The sequence below is a fragment of the Ursus arctos genome, unplaced genomic scaffold (assembly GCF_023065955.2).
Source record: "Ursus arctos isolate Adak ecotype North America unplaced genomic scaffold, UrsArc2.0 scaffold_22, whole genome shotgun sequence".
NCBI classification, from domain to species: domain Eukaryota; kingdom Metazoa; phylum Chordata; class Mammalia; order Carnivora; family Ursidae; genus Ursus; species Ursus arctos.
The window spans coordinates 52,494,199-52,519,152 of NW_026622897.1; the positions used below are offsets into that span (position 1 = coordinate 52,494,199).

A 24,954-nucleotide genomic window follows, 5' to 3' on the forward strand; every position below is an offset into this window, starting at 1 on the left:
TTATTACCCAACATATTACTATCATTACCCAAATAACTGTTTGCCAAATTATTTCTAAGGTAGCAACTATATTCCCAAAGTCCTCTCTTCTCTTCTATTCCTAGGGTGCCTGGGTGGCTCGGTTGGTTAGGCACTGAACTCTTCATTTCGGCTCAGGTCATGATCTCAGAGTCGTGAGATCAAGCCCAGTGTCGAGCTCTGTGCTGGGCACGGAGCCTGCTTGGGATTCTCTCTCCTCCTCTCCCTCTGCCCCTCACCCCCGGCCTGGCTCACGCACATGCACACTCTCAAAAAATAAATAAATAACAATACAATAAACAAATAAGTATCTTCTGTTCCAAACTAGTTTTCATATGATTGTTTTAAAACCCCTCATCACCGTTGGCATCACCCTTGGGGGTGTTGATGGAGTCAGCGTGCACCATGGCAGGGTAGGGAGGGATGTCGGGGAGGGTTGTCGATCCGTGAGGGTTGGGGATGAGAGACCAAGATGGCGACTGAGACACCCCCAAGGATGTGGAGACTGACATGGGATGAGAAGGAAGACTCTGGATCTTCCTAGTCAAAGTAAACAGGGACTCAAACTAAACAGAACATTCCAAATATGATTTAATGAACATAAAGTCCATGAAGACTTGATATGGATACTGTATTTTAATTAATGCAACATAAGATCATCTTAGTTCCTTTCTGAAAGCTGTTGACTCCATTTCTTGGCTTACATTGAGTTCTTTTTATAAATTTAATACTCCAGGTGTTTAACTCTCCCTCTAAACTGCTTAATTTTTTTTTTCTAAATCACAGAGAGAGAGAGAGAGTGAGCACAAGGAGGGGGAGTGGCAGGCAGAGGGAAAAGCTCCCAGCTGAGCAAGGAGCTCGATGTGGGACTCGACTCCAGGACCTTAGGGTCATGACCTGAGCCAAAGGCAGCCGCTTAATCAACTAAGCCACCCAGGCATCCCTCCCCATAAACTGTTTAAAGCCAGTTCTACTCCAAGGTTCTTATCTGACTCTGTCACTTGAATCAAAGAATCTGTGAGATGGAAAAATAAGTGCTACTGTGGAAAACTCATTTTACCTCCATGATGTCAGTGTGCTTCTTGTAGAGTCAGAACTTAAGGGATGGCAGCTTGAAAAGAGAGAGGGATGCCAACTAAGGAAAAACCATTGTCTAATCACTTTATGCTTACCATATCGAGAGAAAAGAAGTAAAGGGAACTATGTGGTCAAAGAATTATAGAGACACTCTTCAAAGGCAAACCTATATAGACTTTGGTTAACACTTGCAGCCTGGAAAGATACAGAGATAAGGAGTATGCTAAGCATACTTTAGATGGCTCTAGGGAAGCCTCTTATGAAAGCCTCCATTGTGCAAGTGCCGCAAGACTCTTTAAGAAATGCCTGGCCCATTTTATACTCAGGTTTACCACCAAAGCAATTTTACCGGAAGGGGTATGGGTACTGTTAGGCAGTTTCAAGGAGAGAAAGAAATGTCACAGGGAATTCTTCCATGAGATGGAGAAATATGTTAGAAAGGCCTTTGCCGTTGGACATATCTGGACTCTGAAAACATACTACTCAATTTTTCCAAGTTGCAGTTTGTTTCCCAGTAAAATTGAATTATAATAGTAGCAAGGCGATTGTGAATATTATAAAAATATGTATACTAAGTTTTTAACATTTAAATGCCTTTCATGTTTTAGATACTCAGATATTATTTTCCTTGCCTACCACCTGTGTAGGTATACAAAGGGATGAGATTCTGACTTACTCCTGCAATACCAACAAAACATTCAGAGATTATTAATTTCTCAATGAATGTAAGACCCCTTGCTTGCTGTATCCGTTAATCTGTCCTTGTAGAATATAAGTCTCCAAAGTAAGACTCTGGCTTCTTATGTTTCATAGAGTACTTCCAGTCATACGGAATGAACTATTGGAATGAGGCTATTATTATTACAATGTCCGCACTCCTCAACAGATAAACATGTGGAGTTTCAGATTCTCTTCCAAGGTAAAATGTTCCACTCTTACGATAAAGGTTACTTCAAGGGCCAGGTGATATCCTGATAAGCATAATGTATTAATTCTCCTAAAATCTCTGATAAGTTCTCTTAATAAAACAGCATGTAAAAATCCAGTTATGGGTGGGGTATGTGTTTAATGCTAACTGGTTATTTTTATTGGCAGAGACATCAGGGTGAAATCACTAAACCTTGGAAAGCTGCCTTGGAACTTGCCTGGCACCAGTGTGAATGCAGAAGTTACAAGGCAGCCATGTGGGGTGTGACGGTAAAGCCGTCATTTGCAGTGACATCTTAAACAAAGCAGTCTTAATAAAGTAGCCTGTGAATTCAAGCCAGAACTGAAAGACGGGGGCAGGGACAGAGAACATCTCTTAGGCAGTAGACTACTTCATAAACTTACTTGCCCTCAAAGGATATTCTTTGCCTCTTTACACTGATTTTATACACTTCTTTAATCATTCCGACAACATCTAAAAATTAACTATTGCTCCAAGCCAGGAATTCTGAACACCATTTTGGAGAGGGCTTATTTAATTTACCCCCTACGTTCCTACTCCTTGTTGCACATTCAGTACACTAGAGAAAACAGACTTAGCAGCATGAAATGCCTACAAAAGGTCCCAGTTAAAGACAGTCAGATCTACTGTTTAACTCATTTAATAAATAGGAGTTAATTTACCCTATGATACCTTTTCATGACTTTCATTAGCAAACGCTTTGTCTAAAATTAAGTACTCAGATATTTTGTATTAAAAATACACTACAATTGGGGGAGAATATATCCAAGGTTAGTATTATCTGTGGAAAGGTGATTAAAAATCTATCATTTTAGGGGCACCTGGGTGACTCAGTCTGTTAAGCATCTGACTCTTGATCTCAGCTCCGGTCTTGATCTCAAGGTTGTGAGCTCAAGCCCCGCACTGGGCGCCACGCTGAGGATGGAGGCCACTTGAAAACATTTTAAAAAACTGTTTTTTTCAATCTATAACTTAAAAAATTCCTCCAAAAATCTACCTATTCTTCAGTTATTATCCAACCAGATTGTATTTCATCCAGTTATTTATTAATTTAACCATTCATTCATTTAACAAGTATTTACTGAGAATGTACTCTAAAGTCAGGTTTGTGGTATACACTGGGGACAATATTGTAAACTAGATCCAAATTCACTACGCTTGTATAATTTAAGTTCTCCATTCTTATTCCAACATTTTAAAGGCAAAATAATCTCAAATAGCTTGTTTTAGCTCATACGGTAGAAGAATTCTTCAACATCAGAAAGCATCCTGTCCAAGAATATTTCTAACTGAAGTACTAGAGTGGTTTCTGGGCTTAATTAGAAAATGTGCTGTAAATTATTAAAATGATCAAGCGAATTATAAAATAAAAATATATGCACCATTTCAGCAATAAATTTAAAATCTAGAGAAAACAGATGGTTTCTTGGCAAAAATTAATTGCCAAGAATAAACCATGAAGTAGGAAAAAATGGACAGAGCAAATAGCTTAATAGGTATCAGAGTAAGATTTATCATTATAAAAGGCACATGAACTAGATGATATAACAGCTAAATTCTAATAAAAACATTTAATGTGTTTCTGGCTGCTGCTGATGCTACTACTCAACACATAGAGTGCTACCTGTACCAGGCACTGTACTAAGTACTTCATATTAATTCATTTAATCCTCCAAACAGCCCAATAAGGTTGATGCTATTATTACCATTTTATAGATTAGGGTCATAGAAAAAGATGAAAAGCTTGCCAATTCAATTTTCAGATCAAAGGAAAAATGGTTACCTACCCTGACCCACTGCCCCACAAGAAACAACTACATATTAGAAATACTAAGCACCAACCTCAATTACAGTAATGAGCAAAAGAATAACCTATAACTAATTAGTAATGCAACATCAGGAAATCTACATACTTTATTACAACTATAAATTAAAGAAAAACATATAATGTTAATAAGCGTGGAAGGGCATCGCCAAAAATTCAGCATCCATTCCTAATAAAAACATTAAACAGGAAGAATTATTTAAGATATTTTTCAAAATTAACAGAAAATCTGAACAGCAAAATATTGGACATTTTCAATTAAAACAACAACTGGACTAGCACCTCACTATTCCCATTACTTTTCAACACTGTTTTGCAAGTTCTAGAAGGTTTATACAATAAGAGTAAAAATCACTATGCATCAACACTGGAGAAGAACAAATAAACCTATCCTCTTATTGATAATAATGAGTGTAAGCCAAGAAAATCAAAGAGAGCTTTCCTTAAAAACTAATAGTAACAAGAAAATGATTTGAATTAGACTCTGAATACAAGATTTTCTTAAAATTATAGCTTTTCCCTATGAAGCCACGAAAATGGGAAATATATTTTATACAATAGCGTAAAAACTATAACATACTTAAAAACAAACTTAATGGAAAGGCACACGAGCATATGCAGAAAACTGTATTATTGAAGAATCTTATTGAAGGAATAAAAGAAAATTTGAACAACGTATAAGACATCCAACCATGGGTGGATGTGAATACTAATATCATAAAAACGACAGCTCCCAAAATAAAAGAAGCCAATGAATACAAAAATCCCCAGTCGAATTACAATAAGCTTTTTTTTCTTTTTAAAGAATACGACAAAATAACCTTAAAGTTCATATGGAAGAATAAAGTTCTGAGAAAAGCCAAAAATAGTTACAAAAAAGAAAAGCAGCAAGGGGTGGATTTACCTTACTTGATAGTAGAGCATATTAAGAAACCACCCTAATTAAATCAATCTGAAATCAGCAAAGGAATAGACAAAAAGATCACAACCAAATGGAGAATCCAGAAATGGATCCAGGACATATATGAGCTTTTAATATATGACAAAGGTAGTATTTAAATTCAGTGGGAAAAGAAAGGTACTGTCACAACTGTATATTCATCTGTGAAGAAAATTAATCTACCTCACAATATATGGAATATCTATATAACATATTTGAGAACAATTCCAAGTTGCATTAAAGACTTCATTTAAAAAGTAAGATACAAATCTCAAAAAAAAAAAAGATAAAATATATGCAGAACCAAAGTATAGGAGAGACTTCTTAAACCAAGACAGAGTACTCAGAAGATATATGAGAAAAAGTAGAATTACATAATATAGCAAATATAAACTTATATGTAATGCATACCAAGTCAAGATGTAATTTCATAGATTTGGAAAAAATACCAAGAACTCTTCAAATTTTATGAAAAAAATGCAAGCAACTCAATAAAAAAAAACAGGTTAAGTATATGACCAGGCAAAATCACAGAAGAATACGTTAAATGGCTAACAAACTCAAGAAAAGATGCTCACTGTCACTTGCAGCTCAGACTAAGCACTTATACTGAGGCTAATGCAATTTAATAAAAATCACCAAAAAATCATTTCCCATTGCCAGCAGGGGTTCAGGATAAGGAATAATGCCACATATTATTTGTACTCTTTGGGAAAACAATCTGAGGTCTCTTAATATTAAAAACCATATATACCCTTTGACTCAGAAATGCCACTCTTGGCATAAGTGTCTGACTCTTGGTTTCGGCTCAGGTCATGATCTTGGGGTCATAGGATTGAGTCCCGCCTCCGTGCTGGAATCTGCTTGGGATTCTCTACCTCCCCCTCCCTCTGCTCCTTCCCCTGCTCTCTCTCAAAGTTATTTATTTATTTATTTATTTATTTATTTATTTATTTATTTATTTAAATTTTATTTTTAAAAAAAGAAAGAAATTCCACTCCTGGAAATTTAATCCATGCAAGTAAATACATCATAAATATAAATTTATATATAAGTATATGCAATATTGTACATAGTGGCAAAACAAAAAATTAGAGCCAGAGTAAATATTAAACACCTATCAACAGGGTAATAGTTAAAAATATGGTACACCCCTATCATGGACTATTATGAAACCATTAAAAGAATGAACTGAAGAGATCTGTATGGGGAGCCTGGGTGGTGCAGTCAGTTAAGCGTCCAACTCTCAGTTTTGGCTCAGGTCATGATCTCGGGGTCATAAGGTTGAGCCCTGTGTTGGGCTCTGTGCTCAGCGAGGAGTCTGCTTGAGATTCTCTCTCCCTCTCTCTCTGTCCCTCCCACTTGTGCTCTGTCTCTCTCCCTCTCCCTCTCTCTGTCCAAAATAAATAAATGATCTATACATGGAATATTGAACAAGAAAAATAAAATGTAGAGTCATGTATATAATATCCACTCCAATTTTGTAAAACAGCAATGAAAACTTAACAAACATACATATATATGTTTATGTGTCTATACGGATATCTATGACATAGACACAACGACCGTGGGAAAAAAATACAGACAGATACACATCAAATTATTAACATGGGTAAACTGACGACTATGGGTCACGTGGACACGTGCTTTGTATTTGGGAGGTATCTTAGTTCAGGATGCTATAATAAAATACTATGGACTGTGTGGGTTATAAACAGAAATTTATTTCTCACAGTTCTAGAGGCTGGGAAGTCCAATACCAAGGTACCAGCTTGGTTGGTGTCTGGTGAGAGCCTGCTTCCTGGTTAACAGACAGTCTTTTCACTATAACCTCAGCAGGTGGAAGGGGCAGGGATTTCCCTGGGGCCTCTTTTATAAGGGCATTAATCCCCATCCTGAGGGCAGACCCCCAAAGCCCCACCTCCAAATACCAACACGCTGGGGATTAAGTTTTAACGTACGGATGAGGGAGAGAGGGATGACACATATTCAGGCTACAGCTTGTGGTTTTTGGAGGTAGTGGGGGAGAAGGGGAAGACACAAACCAAAATGTAAAAAGATGGGGGAAAAACTGCACCTAAAATTACTTCCATATTTTGTTAAAATTCTATTTTTCTAAATATACATATGTATTAGTGTATTTACGTGTACGTATACATATTTGTGTGTATGTGGGGAGAGAATGATAAATAAGGATAAAATGTGCTCTTACACATAAACACTGTCTTTGTTTAACCAAAATTACATTAAATACCAAAACTTTTTCATTTTAAATTTTGATTGAAAGCCTTTCTAAAACTTACACACGTCCCTGTTTTCTGATCCAGGCTCTAATAATCACTTTTTACTCTACTGATGGTTTGGCATCAATGTGGCATAATGGAGAAAAGCACATGCTCTGAGCCTGGCAGACCTTTATTCAAACCTGCTTTGACACTTATTTGTACTGTGGTGCTGGGCAAGTCATGTCACCTTTCTGTGCCTCAGTTTCCTCATCTGCTACACAGAGATAGCATTAGCTAAAACTACGGTTCACTCAGTACTTCTCATTATTAACTTCAGTTATGAACTGCAACATGGAGATGTGCTTGGGTCAAGGACTGACACCTACACAGAAGATGGAATCTAGCTACGCTTTTTCACTTAGTCTGTCTCTCTTTACAGTTGGACTATTTCTCCCCACCCTCGTTTTACGTGAAGTAGTAACAGCTCTATTTACGAATCCAAACACAGTGACTTAAAAGGTAAAAGAGTAGCTAAAATGATTTACCAATTATGTTCCAGAATCAAAGAGTAAATCATAAACAGAGCAAACTATCAACAAGCTTTCACTTCTCTTTGTTGTCAGTGTGTCTACTTTAACAGTAATCCTCTTAATTCCCCTTCTAATTTATTAAACATGAGTACAGAGGGGCACCAGGGTGGCTTAGTCGGTTAAGCATCCAACTCTTGGTTTCGGCTGAGGTCAAGATCTCAAGGTGGTGAGATCCAGCCCCAGGTTGGGCTCCGGGCTCCGTGCTCAGCACAGAGCCTGCTCGAGATTCTCTCTCCCCCTCCCCGCAACTCCATTCCCCTGCTACCCCTCCCCGCTCACACAGGCAGGCTCTCTCTCCGTAAACGAAATAAATATCTTTTTTTTTTTTTTTTAATGAGCAACAGACCCTAAGAAAGAGCCTAGTCTCTACTATGAATGGCAAAATATATGAGTTTTAGAACATAATTTCTGTGACATCTTTTGCTTACAGCTGGTTCTTAGCCACATTCTCTATACTCGTAATTGTCACAGAGAGCTCATTAGGCGGGGTGAGGGAAAAAGCCTCTCTGCAAGCCAAAGTTGGTTATCACATTCAAAATTTATATAGACAGAGGTTACGCCCTTATATATCTCATCCCATCTGTTTTCTAAACATTACCTGAAGAATGTATTTGACGTAAGCATTTCCCTTTTAAAATTGAAATTTTAAAGGAGAAAGTATTTTCTATCAAAGCAGGGGAGGTGAGAACAATTTACCTCCTGACAGCCAGATAAAGGTCTTCCAGAAAAATCCATTTAAGGAGTAAGATTAAAAGTCACAAAATCCTGAAATCTCACCAGATGTTACGTGGAGGGCAGTGGCAGAAAGAAAAGAAGCAGCTGAAGTTTCACAGATCTGATCATACTTTCAACACTTTTTAGATAGCGGCCTAGAAATTTTTTATGACCCTCATTTTGCCAGACGCAAACCAATAACTAGAACAACAAAACGCTAGTCCTCTGTAACCTGAAGAATAGTTCAATTTGATCAAATCAAAAGGCCATGTATTATCTGTTTAATATATATGATATGCGCTGTAATAGGAGTAATACAGAGGCCAATAAACAAAGACTCTTGCCTAAAGGAGCCCTCAGTTTGGGGGTGCTAAGAGGAGACAGAATCAGACAATGAAGAACTAATTACAACACAGTAAGTACTCAATAAATACTAGCTATTAGTTGCACAGGCAGTGGTAGGAGGACTTAAAATAAGGACACTAGTCCCTATAGAGTGTTCAGAACAATGTCCTCTGAATACCACATTAAGAAGTATTTACTTTGGGGCGCCTGGGTGGCACAGCGGTTAAGCGTCTGCCTTCGGCTCAGGGCGTGATCCGGCGTTATGGGATCGAGCCCCACATCAGGCTCCTCGGCTATGAGCCTGCTTCTTCCTCTCCCACTCCCCCTACTTGTGTTCCCTCTCTCGCTGGCTGTCTCTATCTCTGTCAAATAAATAAATAAAATCTTTAAAAAAAAAAAAAAGAAGTATTTACTTTATCCTGTATGTAATGGATCAAAGATTTCTAGGCCCAATGAGTGACAAAACTGAAATATTTTTTTTAAAGGTTATTCTGGCAGCAGTGCAGCAGATAAAATATACCAAAGCGATATAAAAGATTAGAAAGCAGTAAGATATACTGGCTAAGAATATAGGCTTAGGAGCTAGACTTTCCGGACTTGAATACAGGCTAAGAGGAACTACTTGTGTGACCTCGGCTAAGCTACTTAACTACTCTGTGCCTCAATTTCCTCATCTGTAAATAGGAATAGAAACAGTTCTCACCACAGAAAGTTATTGTGAAAATTTAAAGAACTAATGTAAAGCAGTAAGAAAAGTTCCTAGCACAAAGTAATTGCTCAATAAATAACAGCTATGAATTGCATGAAGGAAAAACTGGTACTAGGGAGACTAGTTAGGAGGTCAAGAAACAGTCCCAGAAAACAGAGATGAGAACAGAGAAGGGTATGTTTACTTGGGTGCCTGAGATGATGATATACAGGACATGAAACATACAGGAAAATGAAAAGGAAGAGGAGAATAACACCAATGAATGTAACCTGGACATGTTAGGGCTGAGATTCCTACAGTACACAAAAGTATAAATGTCTAATGATCACAGGAAAATACAGATCAGATATCCAAAAGAAAGGAAGGAACTAGAGATATAGATTTGAGAGTTACTAACATGTGGCTGTGCTGGGCGAAGCCGTGGTAATGGAAGAGAGTATATAGGAAGAAAGAAAAAAGCAGAAGAGTTGTAGGATCTAGCCCACAGGACCTGGGGCTCCAGGATCACAACAGCATCCATGGAAACTCCAACAACACCATCAATTGTCAGGAAGATAGAGAGGAAAAAATATAGTCATATGAAATAATCCCTTCCTTCAAGAAGTCTTCAATGTCATTAGGGAGAAAAGACATACACCCATTAAACAATTTTATCGTGATTGTTCATGATTAATAAAAGTAATGCTAAAAGCAGAGGTGGTAGACATTAGAATGGCAAGAAAAGAAAGAAAAATTAGCTGAAAATTGAAAAAGGCAATGCTAACATAAAAAAGGAACACGGGCATAGAGGAGAAAGCTAATTCTAAGATGGGGGAAGGAAAGGGAAAAATGAAAACTATTATGTATTGAATGTCTACTATATGCCAGTAGCTGTCCTAGGAGCTTTCAAGTATTTTACCTTATTTAATTCTCATAATATCCCTATGAGATCAATATTATTGCCATTTTACAAAAGTAGTTTGAGGCATACCAAAGTAATCTGCCCAAAGTCTTACATCCAGTTATGGGCATGTGACAGTGTTAGGACTGGAACCTACGTAGAGGGCCCATGATTCTCCACCATACTTCCACTTCTTCAACTGGCAAAGTAGGACATGTCAAGAAGGGGAAAGGGACAAAAAAAAAAACTGTACTAGAAAAAAATCAGAATTATTCTCACTTATCTCACTATAGTAGAGCTACCTTTTTGAAGAAGTATGAAAGGGGAAAAACTGACTTTTTAAAAATCAAAAGTAATCTTTCAATCTCAGAGAACAGATAGGACTACAGACAGACGTCTCCTGCTTCCAGCCCCATCCCACTGATTCCACGCCGTCCCCATGGTTAGAAAGCTAAATTGCACACCCGACCATGTAACTCCTTCTCTTCCTAATCTTTCAATAACTCTGTATCACCAAAAGGATTAAAAAAAAAAATCATCAGAACCAAAAGGAGAAAGTTATCTAATAAGCCTAGAAACTCCTTAACCTAGAAGAAATAAAAGAGAAAAAAAAAAGTTAACTTCTAAAAATAAATGCTCACTTGTAATTTATAACCCAACTTTTCTCACTTTAAAACCATAAAAATAAATGAAATTTCAAGCGCCAGTTGAAGAGCAACATTGACACCTTGTGGTGAACATCCTAATTTAAGGATAATGAGTCAAATGTAACAAGTGGCTCCTAATTAAATGTCTGCTTACATGAAAACTAACCCTTAATCCAGGGATTCCCAAGGGTTCAAGAAGTAAAATTCACACACACTGAATATAAATTTGGAAAGAGCTGCTATTACTTTGGAAACATTCTTAACTACTGGCAGAAAATCTGAATAAAACCTCAAGTCACTGTTTTCATACAAAATGGTACAACACATCCACCTGAAGGGGTTCTAATGCTCGGTGGAGGTGTTGCAAAATTTAGTCAAGATTTCCTATTTTTCTGTAACACTCACATTATACAAACTGAAAGGAAATATGCACCCTAGTGGCACAACACCACAGTGAAAGTTATTAACTAGAATATACTCTCAATAAAACAGAATCAAGAGACCAGGGTTCTAGTCCTGATTTCAAATGGCACAGAATTTTGTGAAGTTAAGTGATATTAAAGAATTCAGACTCTATGTTTTCACATAAAATTACAGATCAGGGGCGCCTGGGTGGCTCAGTCATTGAGCGTCTGCCTTCGGCTCAGGTCATGATCCCAGGGTCTTGGGATCGAGCCCTGCATCGGGCTCCCTGCTCAGTGGGAAGCCTGTTTCTTCCTCTCCCTCTCCCCCTGCTTGTGTGCCCTCTCTCGCTGTATCTCTCTCTATCAAATAAATAAAATCTTTAAAAAAAAAATTACAGATCAAGAAGTAACAATTTCACACACCAAAAAAGCATCAAGGAAAGAGAAGGTATATTTTTAAAAATCACTCCCATTCAGGTACAATGTTGCCTGAGTTAAAGAAGGGAAACTGAACAAAATTGATCAGCACAAAAGTTAAGTTTCCCAGCAAGTATAAATCATGTCAAGAACTGTGAGAAAAGAAGAGCTTTTGTGGGTTGTTTTTTTTTTTTTTGAAGATTTTATTTATTTATTTGACAGAGAGAGAGACAGCCAGAGAGAGAGGGAACACAAGCAGGGGGAGTGGGAGAGGAAGAAGCAGGCTCCCAGCGGAGCAGGCAGCCCGATGCGGGGCTCGATCCCAGGACCCTGGGATCACGCCCTGAGCCAAAGGCAGATGCTTAACGACTGAGCCACCCAGGAGCCCCAGAGCTTTTGATTTAGCAAATAGACAGATGGTGGTTACTCCTTACTAACGTCTAAGAGAATTACCAGAGAATTATCAGAGAATTATCATTACTCATTAATGTTGATGACTACAATGTCAAGTTTCTAGTTCCAGAGTAACTCTCTGGGCTCAGGTAATTTGGTTGATAAATGGACATTTGATCTGGTTCAAAAGAGTACATCTATGCTACCAGCTATAAATGATTCACACGATGCTAATGACAAGGCCACTGTTAATAAGGCAAATCAAACTTCTGACCCATCTGAGGAATCTGGAAAGCACCCTAGAAATGAGACCCCCAAGAGATATATCACTGCAAGAATCAATGTTAAATAACTGAGCACTAATTACCAGATTCCCCCCAATGATTCTGAATTTATGGAGGGCTCTATGATTTTCAGAAAATCTTCTCTGTCATTATGCTATATGCACCTTATAACCACCTTATAATCACCAATCTAGGAAGGTGAGTGAGACTCTGAAAAGGATCTGCAAAACTTGCTGGCAGGAAAACTTCACACCAACCTCCAGTCTGGCTCGTACTTCTCTTACTTGTTCTGTGCTCTCAGATAAACCCTGTAATGCCTCTTGGCCTCAGCTTCTACACTGAAGACAAAGGCTGATCCCTGATGTCTGAACACAAACAACTTCAAAGAGTGTAAAATAATAAACATGGAAATGCTTGTAAATTACACAAATTTATAATATTACTGCCTCTATCTCTTAGAAGAATCTGAGAAGTTAAATGAATTCAGATAAACCAAGGACAACTGAAGTCAGGTCAAGTTAACCAAAGCATTCTCTATTGTACCACATTGCTTTCCCAAGATCCTACAGCATTCCTTCAGTTCTTATTTTCCTGTCTCATCACAGAGCGTTCAACAGTGCCTGAATCTCGTATTCCCTTAGTTTCTATGACGCTATCTTTCCCCAATCCTCCTCTTTTCACTGACTTCATATTTCTTTTTCTTTTGATTCTACTGATTTCTCCAATAAGATCACACCATCTCACACTTGGACAGTATCTTTAAAATAGTAAAATCCATACCCTCATTTCATGAGGAATACAGGTCAAGAAAGAAATATTAGTGGCTTACTCACATTTCAAACTATTTCTGTAGTTTGTAGGTCAAGAAATATTAGTGGCTTACTCATATTTCAAACTATTTCTATACATTCCTCTTTGCAATACTTAAAACTTAATGTAGTCCCAAACTGAACAGACTCAAAAATACAAGTTATATATTTTGACACCTCCTACTTTCTATCTCCACCATCCAATTACTGAGTCCTGTCCATTCTCTTATATATCCCTAAGAAGTCAAAGTGAAAGCACCTCTCAGATAAGAATCAAAAGTCATCAAATGTCTGTGGTTACTTTAGTTGAAATCATTGTCTCTCTCTCTTTTTTTTTTTAAGATTTTATTTATTTATTTCACAGAGAGAGAGACAGCCAGCGAGAGAGGGAACACAAGCAGGGGGAGTGGGAGAGGAAGAAGCAGGCTCCCAGTGGAGGAGCCTGATGTGGGGCTCGATCCCAGGACTCTGGGATCACGCCCTGAGCTGAAGGCAGACGCTTAATGTCTGAGCCACCCAGGCACCCCTAAATCATTGTCTCTTAAGAGCAATTTACACAGGCCATGTGACCAAACTTTATCATCATATATAATAAGATTCAGGATTTGCAAAGAAAAGGCCCATTTCATAATGTTTATAAAATAAACAATCATCCAATTGGACAAGAGTCCAACCATCCTTCTGGACTCTTCCTCTAGTAGATATATTGAGTATGTCTAATGGTCTGAAATTTATGATGTGTTATGTAAACATTAGAAAAATACTGCCAAAATCAAATTTCAATGAACCATCTGTCTGAGTAGGGTGAACATAGGCTGAGTGTCACTGTTACCCTCATTTTGAATTGCATTTATTTTGGTTGCCTGCCTCCTGGGAAAGTGTCCTTGATGATCTACCACATTGAAAATTAAAAACAAATTTAGAAATGTTTCAAAATTAAGCCCAGACATTATGAAAATATAGAGTTAAGGCAGTGAGTTAAGCCTCTGAGCATGAGATTCATGCAAAAAACCTTTGCCTTGCCAAACATGATTCTTTTAAGATGAACAGCAGGTCAAAACTCTAAGCCATGTCTGGGGCTGTTGGAGGGCTTTTCTAGTAATGCGGTAGTTGTTAAGATTTTGATAAGTCTAAATTTTGTACCTCTGGTTCCTGCTCTTTATAGTACAGAAAAACCAGAAACAGCTCATGTCCCTGTTTTAAGATCACTGGCTTCCAATCATTCTCTCCCACTGTCCAGAGAAAGGAAATGGTGTTCCAAAGGCTTTGTGAAAGAGATAAGCTTAAATCACTGTAGCTACAAAATTTATGAAGCTCTCACTAAAAAATGTTAAGCCTGAATAACAGCTTCTAAGGCTCCCATACATTTCCTCACAAAGAAATGTCACAAACTCAAAATGAGGAAGATTCTTTAGAAAACGCAGGAGGTCTAAGAAGTTTCTTACCGCAGCAAAGAGAAGACATCATAGGAATTGCGAACACAGTTCTGATCCACCTGAAGAAGAATGTTCCTCTGAGCATTTGAATAACCCTGGAAGACATTAACCAACAAATTAATGAAAGTAAAACAAAATAAATATGTGTAAAAATTAATCTTGTTTGTCTTCTGAAAATTATGATTTAGAAACACGTCAGTAAATTCAAATCATTAAGGGATTCCAAAAAGTAAAATTTCCATATAACTAAAGTTTAACCTTTTAAGTAAGTGAGTTTAAAATAAATATCTTCTAGTATTTTCCCAGAGAAACCATGTTTCACATTATAAATTGTGGTGACACTGAAATACCACCTTATGCCAGTTAGAATGGCAAAAATAGACAAGGCAAGAAACAACAATTGTTGGAGAGGATGTGGAGAAAGGGGATCCCTCCTACATTGTTGGTGGGAATGCAAGTTGGTACAGCCACTCTGGAAAACAGTGTGGAGGTCCCTTAAAAAATTAAAAATTGAGCTACCCTATGATCCAGCCATTGCACTACTGGGTGTTTACCCCAAAGATACAGACGTAGTAAAGAGAAGGGCCATATGCACCCCAATGTTCATAGCAGCAATGTCCACAATAGCTAAATTGTGGAAGGAGCCGAGATGCCCTTCAACAGATGACTGGATTAAGAAGTTGTGGTCCATATATACAATGGAATATTACTCAGCTATCAGAAAGAACGAGTTCTCAACATTTGCTACAACATGGACGGCACTGGAGGAGATAATGCTAAGTGAAATAAGTCAAGCAAAGAAAGACAACTATCATATGATTTCTCTCATCTATGGAACATAAGAACTAGGAAGATCGGTAGGGGAAGAAAGGGATAAAGAAAGGGGGGGTAATCAGAATGGGGAATGAAACATGAGAGACTATGGACTATGAGAAACAAACTGAGGGCCTCAGAGGGGAGGGGGGTGGGGGAATGGGATAGACCGGTGATGGATAGTAAGGAGGGCATGTACTGCATGGTGCACTGGGTGTTATACACAATTAATGAATCATCGAGCCTTACATCAGAAACCGGGGATGTACTGTATGGTGACTAACATAATATAATAAAAAATCATTTAAATAAATAAATAAATAAATAAATAAATTGTGGTGAACTTCCCAGGGAAACCCCAGAAGTCTTTTTAACATATTATGTAACTGAAGATGATTATTAATAATATTTCAAGGGGCACCTGGGTAGCTCAGTCAGTTAAGCGTCCAACTCTTGATTTCGGCTCAGGTCATGATCTCGGGGTCATGGGATGGAGCACCACATCAGGCTCTTCACTCAGCAGGGAGTCTGCCTGAGATTCTCTCCCTCCCTTTCCCTCTGCCCTTCCCCCCCGTTTGCTCCCTCCCTCTAATAAATAAATAAATCTTTAAAAAAAATAGTATTTCAAGTATGTATAGCCATCATATGTAATGTTTTTATAGGGAAAGGGATTCCAAGTTCTAATTAGTAATACCAGAAGCAAATATTTCTACCAGTGGAATAAAGGTGGTGGGAGCACCAGAGAAAACAGCAAAATTCCGTAAGAAGAACAGAACAGGTATCTGTCATTTAAGAAATGCAAAGTAAACAGCAGTCAAGAAAAAAGGACTCTGGACTCAGACCACCCGAATTATAATTTAAGCCCTTAATACAACAACTCTCTGATCTTGAGCAAGGCACCTTAACTCTCTTAGTTTAACTTTGGTTTGTTTTTTCATCTAGAACATGGAGATGACAACATTATCTACCTCACCAATTGCTGTGGGAATTAAAAGAGTTCTTATTTATAAAGTGAAAAGTATGTAATAAGCACTATATAAATGTTTGCTACAATGCTAATATAAGCATTTTTTAAAAATTACATTGTCACAGATATTAGAAGGTTATTAGGAGAATATGAACAACTTCATGCTAAGTTGTATTTGACAACTTAGATGCATCAGACACACTCCTTGAAAAAATCAACATGTCAAAATTGAAATGAAACAACATCTGAATAACCCTATATCTATTTTTTAAGTGAATAAATAATTGAAAAGCTTCCCACAAAACAGTCTAGGTCCAGATGGTTTCACTGATGAATTCTATCAAACATTTAAGAAATAACATCAATTTAGGGGCGCCTGGGTGGCACAGCGGTTAAGCGTCTGCCTTTGGCTCAGGGCGTGATCCCGGCGTTGTGGGATTGAGCCCCACATCAGGCTCCTCTGCTATGAGCCTGCTTCTTCCTCTCCCGCTCCCCCTGCTTGTGTTCCCTCTCTCGCTGGCTGTCTCTATCTCTGTCAAATAAATAAATAAAATCTTAAAAAAAAAAAAGAAATAACATCAATTTAACACATACACATATACACACACAAAAATAGAGGAAAAGAGAACAATTTCCAACTCATTAAGATCAACATTACTGACGCTAAGCTTGACAAAGACATCACACACACACATACACACACACTTATGGACCAATATCCCTCATGAACACAGATAAAGAAATCCTTAGCAAAATATTAGCAAATTGAACAAGTAATACATTATAAAGATAAAACAGTAACACATTATTATTGACCAAATTTATTCTAAGAATACAATATTGGTTTAGCATTTAAGAAGCAATCAATTAGAAAAATACATGATACAATCATAAATCTATCTTGATGGGCACACAATTATAAAGATGTAACATGACAATAACATAAAGGTGGGGGTACAGAGCTATATAGAAGAAAAGTTTTTGTATGATATTAAAATTAAGTTGGTATTAATTTAAACTACATGATTATAAATTAAGATGCTGATTGTAATCCCAAGGGCAACCACTAAGAAAATAACTAAAAGATACATTGTAATGTATGTATGAGAAATGACAAAGAAATAAAAATATTACATGAGAAAACATACAGTACAAAGGAAGGTACTAATGGAGGAATAGACAAACAAAAAAGATATAAAGAACAAATAAACAAGTACCAGAAGTCCTTCTGTCTCTGTAATTAAGTGTAAATAGATTAAACACTCCAATTAAAAGGCAGAGATTGGCTGAACGGATTTCATTTTAATGCTGTCTACTAGAGTCATGCTTTAGAAACAAAAACACAAATGACTTGAAAATGAAGGACAGAAAGATATTCCATGTAAGCAGTAACCAAAAGAGAGCTGGAGTGCCTATACTAATATCAGACAAATAGACTTAAGACAAAAAAATGTTAAAAGAGACAAAGAAGGACACTGTATAATGAAAAAGGGGTCAAGGAGATATAAATGGTTATAAACATAGAATCACCTAATGACATATATTGAAATCTATGAATCAAAAACTGACAAAACTAAAGTGGGAAATAGCTGGAGATGTCAACATTGCACCTAACAATGGAAAGCACAGCCATATAAAAGATAAACAAGGAAATATAAGACATGAATAATACTGTAAATCAACTTGACCTAGTAGACATATATAGAATGTCCCACCTAACACAACCATATATACATTCTTCTCAGTGCATATGGTCCAAGCTGGACCATATGTTCAGCTGCAAAACAAGTCTCAATAAATTATTAAAAGCTGAAATCATACAAAGTATCTTATCTGACCATAATGGAATGAAACTAGAAATCAGTAACAGAAGGAAATTTGGAAAATCCACAAACTGCAAAATAAACAACACACTCTTAAACAAGCAGTGGGTCAAAGAACAAATCATAAGGAAAACTATTAAATACTTTGAGGCGAATAAAAATGAAAGTACAACATATCAAAACATATGAGATATAGTGAAAAAGTACTAAAGGAAATTTACAGCTATAAACATCTACATTTTAAAAAAAGTTAATAGAGTTCAAATTAATAACCTAAATTTCCACCTTAAGGAACCTGAAAAAGAACAAACTAAGCCCAAAATAAGGAAAGATTTGATAAATATTAATTTATCCAGAAAATGAGAGCTGAAATCCAGAAAACAGAGAATACAAAAACAATAGAGAAAGTCAACACACCAAAAGTTAGTTCTTTGAGAAGATCAACAAAATTGACAAACCTCAAGCTTAGACTGACTAGGAAGAAAAGAGAGAGAAGACTCAAATCACTAAAATCAGGAATGAAAATGGTAACATTATTACCAACCTTATAGCAATAAAAAGTGTTATTGAACACTTGTGGTGTTATGAACAACTATATACCAATAAATCAGATAATCTAGATAAAATGGAAATTCCTGGAAACATAAAGACTCCCCAAAATGACTCAAGAAGAAATAGAAAATCTGAACAGACCTACAAGAAGTTGCTGAGGTAAGTCAAGTCATTGATCAGCTAAACTACTCCCTGGTATTGCTGCCTCAGCATCCATTTTGTTTGGCCAAGGGGCCTGCAAGGACCTTAAACTGACTAGACCTCTCAGGGAAGCACATGTCCTAAATAGCAGGCCACAGAGACAAGGCAATGTAAGTTTGCTTACAAGAATTAATGATAGGACTTGTGATCAATAGTCTCTCCTCGTTCCCAGTGACCTGTATGCCTCAAGCGCCCCTTAGATAAAAATCCTGGTGGAGCTTACCAAAACCCTACTCTTTTGGTTTGAACTGACAAATCCAGCTCTACCCCGGACCTCCAAAGCACTCGCCCACAGACCTAACAAAGGCACTGTACTCCAGGTCCTACCTCTTTCTACACTCTGCCTTAATCTCCCTACAGGGCCCCTTAATGCATGCCCCTGTAATTCCTCTAGGACCTGTAAGTAAAAAAATTTTCTATTTCAATTTCTCTTGTGGTCTTCTGTCAAACCATGGCTCACCAACCAGCACCCTGTGCTCCACCTAATAAATGTTAATTTAGTTAAGTCATAACATAATTAAAGAAGCTGAAATCAGTAATCATAAAACTCCCAGGAAAGAAAAGCCCAGAACCACATGATTTGACTGGTGAATTCTACCAATCATTTAAAGAAAAAATAGCACCAATCCTTCTCAAAGTCTTCTCAAAAAAATGAAAGAGGAGGAAATACTTCTTACCTCATTCTATGATGTCAAGTATTACCCAGATACCAAAGCCAGACAATAATATCACAGGAAAATTGTAGATCAATATCCCTTATGAATATATATATATATATATATGCAAAAGTCTTCAACAAAATACTAGCAAAGCTAATCCAGCTGCATATTAAAAAACATAAACCATTTGGCCAACAATTTCACTTCCGGGTATATACCCAAAAGAACTGAAAGCAAAGACTCAAAAAGATATTTGTACATCCATGTTCAGGGAGTATTATTCACAATAGTCTAGGGGTAGAAGCAACTCAAGTGTCTACCAACAGATGAACAGATAAACAAAACATGCTATATTCATACAATGAAATATCATTTAGCTTTAAAAAGGAAAGAAATTCTGACACATGCTATAATACAGATGACCGTTGAGGTGACTTATGTTTTAAGTAAAATAAGTCAGTGACAAAAGGACAAATACTATATGATTCCATTCACATAACATACCTAGAGTAGTCAAATTTGTAGAAACAGAAAGTAGAAGGGTGAGTGCCAGGGGCTTGGGGGTGGGGGAGATGGGGAGTTATTGCTTAATGGATAGTTTTTCAGTTTTACAAAATGAAAAAAGTACTGGAGATGGATGGTGGCGATGGCCGCACAATAATGTGAACATACTTAATGCCACTAAACTGTACACTTAAAACGGTTAAGATGGTAAATTATGTATTATGTATATCCCACCACAATTTAAAAGTACTTTTTTTTTAAAAAAAGGATTATATATCAGGAACAAGTGGGATTTATCTAAGGTATGTAAGGGTGGTTCAAATGAAAATCAATATGATACACCAATTTGGAAGACTCACACTACCCAGTTTCAAGACGTAGTACAAAGCAGTGGTAATCAAAATAGTATGGTACTGGCATAAAGGTAGATATACAGATCAATGGAATAGAACTGAGAATCCATAAATAAACTCACATACCTGTGGTCATCTGATTTTAGACAAAGGTACCAAGACTACTCACTGGAAAAATGATGGTCTTGTCAACAAATGATGCTGGAACAACTGGATAGCCATATGCAAAAAGAATGACATGGACCCATCCCTAACACCATCTACAAAAATTACCTCAAAATAGGTCAAAGGCCTAACTGTAAGAGCTACAACTATGAACCTATTTGAAGAAAGCACAGGGGGTACACCTATATAACCTCAGACTTGCCAAGAGATTCGTAGGTATGACACCAAAAGCATGAGCAACAAATGCAATAATAAATTTGATTTCATCAAAATTAAAAACTTTGGCATCAAAGGACACCATAAGAAAGTGAAAAAACAACTCAAAACATGGGAGAAAATATTTGCTAATCATATATCTGATAAAGGTCTCACATCTAAGATATATAAAGAACTCTAACAACTCAGCAATAAAATGACAATCTACTTAAAAAATAGGGAAAGGACTTAGAGACATTTCTCCAAGAAAAGATATACAGATAGACAACAAGCGCATGAAAAGATGTTCAACATCATCAGTTATTAGAAAAAGGTGAATCAAAACCACAATCAGATACTAATTCATACCCACTAAGATAAGTAAAAACAAATAAACAAAGCAACAAATAAACACACAAGCAAATTTTTTTTTAAAAAAATTAAGCAATCTCTATGCCCAAAGTGGGCACTGAACTCACAACCCCAAGATCAAGAGTCACATGTTCTACTGACTAAGCCAGGCAGGCACCCCCAAATTTTTTTTAATTAAAAAAAAAAAACAGAAAGTAAGTATTGGCAAGGATGTAGAGAAATTAGAACCCTCTCATAATGCCACTGGGAATGTAAAATGTTGGTCAGTGTTTAAAAAAAAAAAAAAAAGTCTGGCAATTCCTCAAAAAGTCAAACATTACCATATGACCCAGCCAGTCCACTCCGAGGTATACACCTAAAAGAAATGAAAACCGGTCCTCGAACAAATACTTGCATACAAATGTTCATACCAACACTATTCACAATAGCCAAAAGGTAGAAACAACTCAAATATCCACCCAAGGAGGAATGGTTAAACAAAATGAAATCTATCCAGACAATGGGGTATTTCTTAGCCATAGAAAGGAAAGAAGTATTAGCACGTGCTACACATGGATGCACCTCAAAAACATGAGGCTAAGTGAACGCGGACGGACACATTTTTTTCTATTAAAAAAATCATCCGTACCCACTAACATACAAATAAAAGCAATACATTATAGCAAGAAAAGGACAATTCAAAATGAAAGCCAAGATCCTGGGTTTTAATCCACTCTGCCTGTCATGGAAGTGAGGAAAACAATTTAACTCTCCTCTAGGCCTAGGTTTCCTTAACTATAAAATGAGATGAAACTACTAGTAATAAAAGCAATAATAAAAAATGGCAGCAATACACTGAGCAACATTTATGAGCATTTACAGTATGCCAGGCAGTGTTCTTTTCCAAGTCAATATTAACAATTTAAATGTTCATATGTTAAGGGTTAACATATTTTTCGCAGAACCCTGTGAAACAGGGACTATTATTATCCCCACTTTAAAGGTGAGGAAACTGAGACGCAAGGAGGATTAAGTAGAAGAGCCATGCAGTCTGGCTCCACAGCTCATTTTCTTAATGACCATGCTACACTTGATCTCTAAGACCTTTCCAGTTCTAAAATTCTGGGTCCATGTACATTTAAGGCAACTTAAGAACATTATTAAACCCTTCTGCCTCAGCCACCACTTAGCAATTAACATTCTTAAAATATGCTAAGAGCCTTGTTCTGAATGACACCTAACTTCACCACATATGTGATCCTGACAGACCTCTGATGAAGGATTATAATGGAAAGAAATGGCTCATTTGTATCTGGTTATCTGTGTGAGATACTGCCAAGTGCCAAAGAGCCCAAAGGAGATTTACAAGTCACTCAAAATTCTTCTGAAGCCAGGGCTAACAATGCTTTTTCAAGGAAGGGAACAGGCACCAGCCTGGGTGAGCGCCTATTAAACTGTTCAAGGAAACAGATGATTAATTTCACATACCCAGTGAGCTGGAGTAATTCCAGGCAGATGATCAGGTGTGTTTCTAAATCAGTGGTCAACAAACTTCTTGTCAATTGCCAGATAGTAAAATTTTCAGGCTTTGCAAGCTACATTGTCATCTCTATGGCACAGTCTTTGTTTTCTCCTTCAAATTCTTCACAAACGTGAAAACGATTCTTAGCTGTTAGGCCGTACTAAACCATGTGCTAGACTACAGTTTGCTTACCCCTGTAGTGGGTCACCGGATGAATCACCTTTAGAGTATGTTACTGTACATTTTGAGAGTTCTTAGCTGCTACCACAGTCACAAGACTGTCCTTAACTTTATTGTAAGTTATACTAAAATAATCCAGTTGACAGGATAACTGATTATGAAGCAAACAGTATTATACACATACTTATTTATTTCAGTATTTATCGAATACCTAATACATACAGGGTGTCAGGCAATTGCTACCATCCTTATAAAAGCATACAACCCAGTACACTAGGATATAGATAGCCCAGTTAAGGTTCCAAGTGAAGTAAAAACTGCAAAGGTGCCATAGGAAAGGTTAAAAAAGAAATAGCTACAGGGATTCCTGTGAGAAAGATTCCATCTAGTAGGAGCAGGAACATGAAAGGCTACAGGGTGGCAGTAATTGAGACAGATTAAGAAGTACTGAAAAGTTGAATGACAGTGACGGAAAGTCCCACACAGTCTGAACACCTTTAGCCAAAGCACGACAGTGGGAAAACACAAGTTGCATTCCGAGAAAATTAAGTAGTGGTCCAATTTGTTCAGCTTCAATGACGTGGAAATTACTTGGAACCCTGGAGAGAAAAATAGTGGAAAACAGGGTTGAATAAGTAGGTTGGGAGGGCCAGAGTAGAGAAAGCCTTGAATGGCATGCTAAAAAGTGGAGACAATCTCCAGGCAAGAAGGACTCACGAAAGCTTTCTGACAATATAGCATATTGATCAGAGATGCATTCAAGGAAAGTTCCTCTGGTAATGACAAATATGCATCAGAGAAGGCAGAATGTCCAGACACCAGTTAGCAGCCTATTCTAAAAATCCACACGGACTAGAGATAATTATAAGAGCTCAAACACTAAAAGAGAAAAGATAAAAGCGCAGCTAGAACTAAAAGTACTGTACATACCACTGACTGAATTCAGGCTGATGGAGAGAAGGAAAGCAGGTCAGAGATTTCGGCACATCTAGCAGACAGTGAGAAGTCACTCTACAAAACTTCTAAGCAAAGGAATAAAAAATGAAAATGTGCCTTAGGAAGATGAATTAGGCAGTGGTAAATAAGACAGAGTGGATACAAAGAGACTAGTAGAGTCCATAAGCCCACCAGAAAACTAATCCAGCCTTACGGGGGTGCCGGTCTGAGCTTGGATCATGCAGGGCAACGGAGATGGACAAGTCGCCATGGATAGTTGTTACTTCAAAGGCCTCAAAAGAGTCTAGTGGCCGACTGTATAGAGTAGATAAAAGAAAGAAATCAATCAAATCTAACTGCAATACTTGGGGCTCAAATAAATGGGGAAATGGTTAAGGAAGATGTGGGAAACTAGAAAGGAAAGAAAGCCCAGAGAGAAAAATAAAGAGTTCCATTTAAAGTATAATAATTTGCAAATGACTGGTGTCTATGCAGAAAGGGCCAGAAACTATTTAAACCTAGAGATCTAGAATTTTGAGTAACAAGCCATACAGATGATGATAGCCAGCTATCCCATTATGTATCCCATTAGAATGTTTAATGATCTGCTGCTACAGAAGCTTCACTCATTAATGTATTACTACTGTATGCCAGGCACAGCGCTAAGCACGAGGAATAAATTAGTAATGAAGACAGACACTGCCCCTGCCCTTAAGTCTAATAAATTAGTAATGAAGACAAACACTGTCCCTGCCCTTACAGTCTAGTAAGAGAGATGAGCGAATGGACAATCAGAATATAAAAAGATAAGGGTCAGTGATGAGGAAAATGAAGCTGCCACGGGAGCATATAAGAGGGGTATCCAAACCAGATTTAGGGGTATATCACAGAAAGCCTTTCTATGGAAATGAGATCTAAGCTATGGGTGGGGTGCTTAGAAATCAGGAACCAGATCACACAGTAAGACCTTACAAGCCAGTAATTACTCTGAAATGATTCAAATTAAAGAGGGACATGACCAGCATTTTAGAAAGATAAATCTGGCTATACTCCAAGAAGCAGGACCGAAGG

At 37.3% G+C, this 24,954-nt stretch overlaps 1 protein-coding gene across 3 annotated transcripts in view; it reads right to left on the minus strand.

Annotated features, from left to right (window-relative positions):
* The window catches only part of UVRAG (UV radiation resistance associated), a 295,641-nt gene that overhangs the window by 200,137 nt on the left and 70,550 nt on the right, over positions 1-24,954 (minus strand). For all 3 annotated transcript variants that reach the window (XM_026518125.4, XM_057317031.1, XM_057317030.1), the window contains one exon: positions 14,672-14,757. In XM_026518125.4, the coding sequence (XP_026373910.2) occupies positions 14,672-14,757 (86 nt within the window). The remainder of the gene's footprint in view (positions 1-14,671; positions 14,758-24,954) is intronic.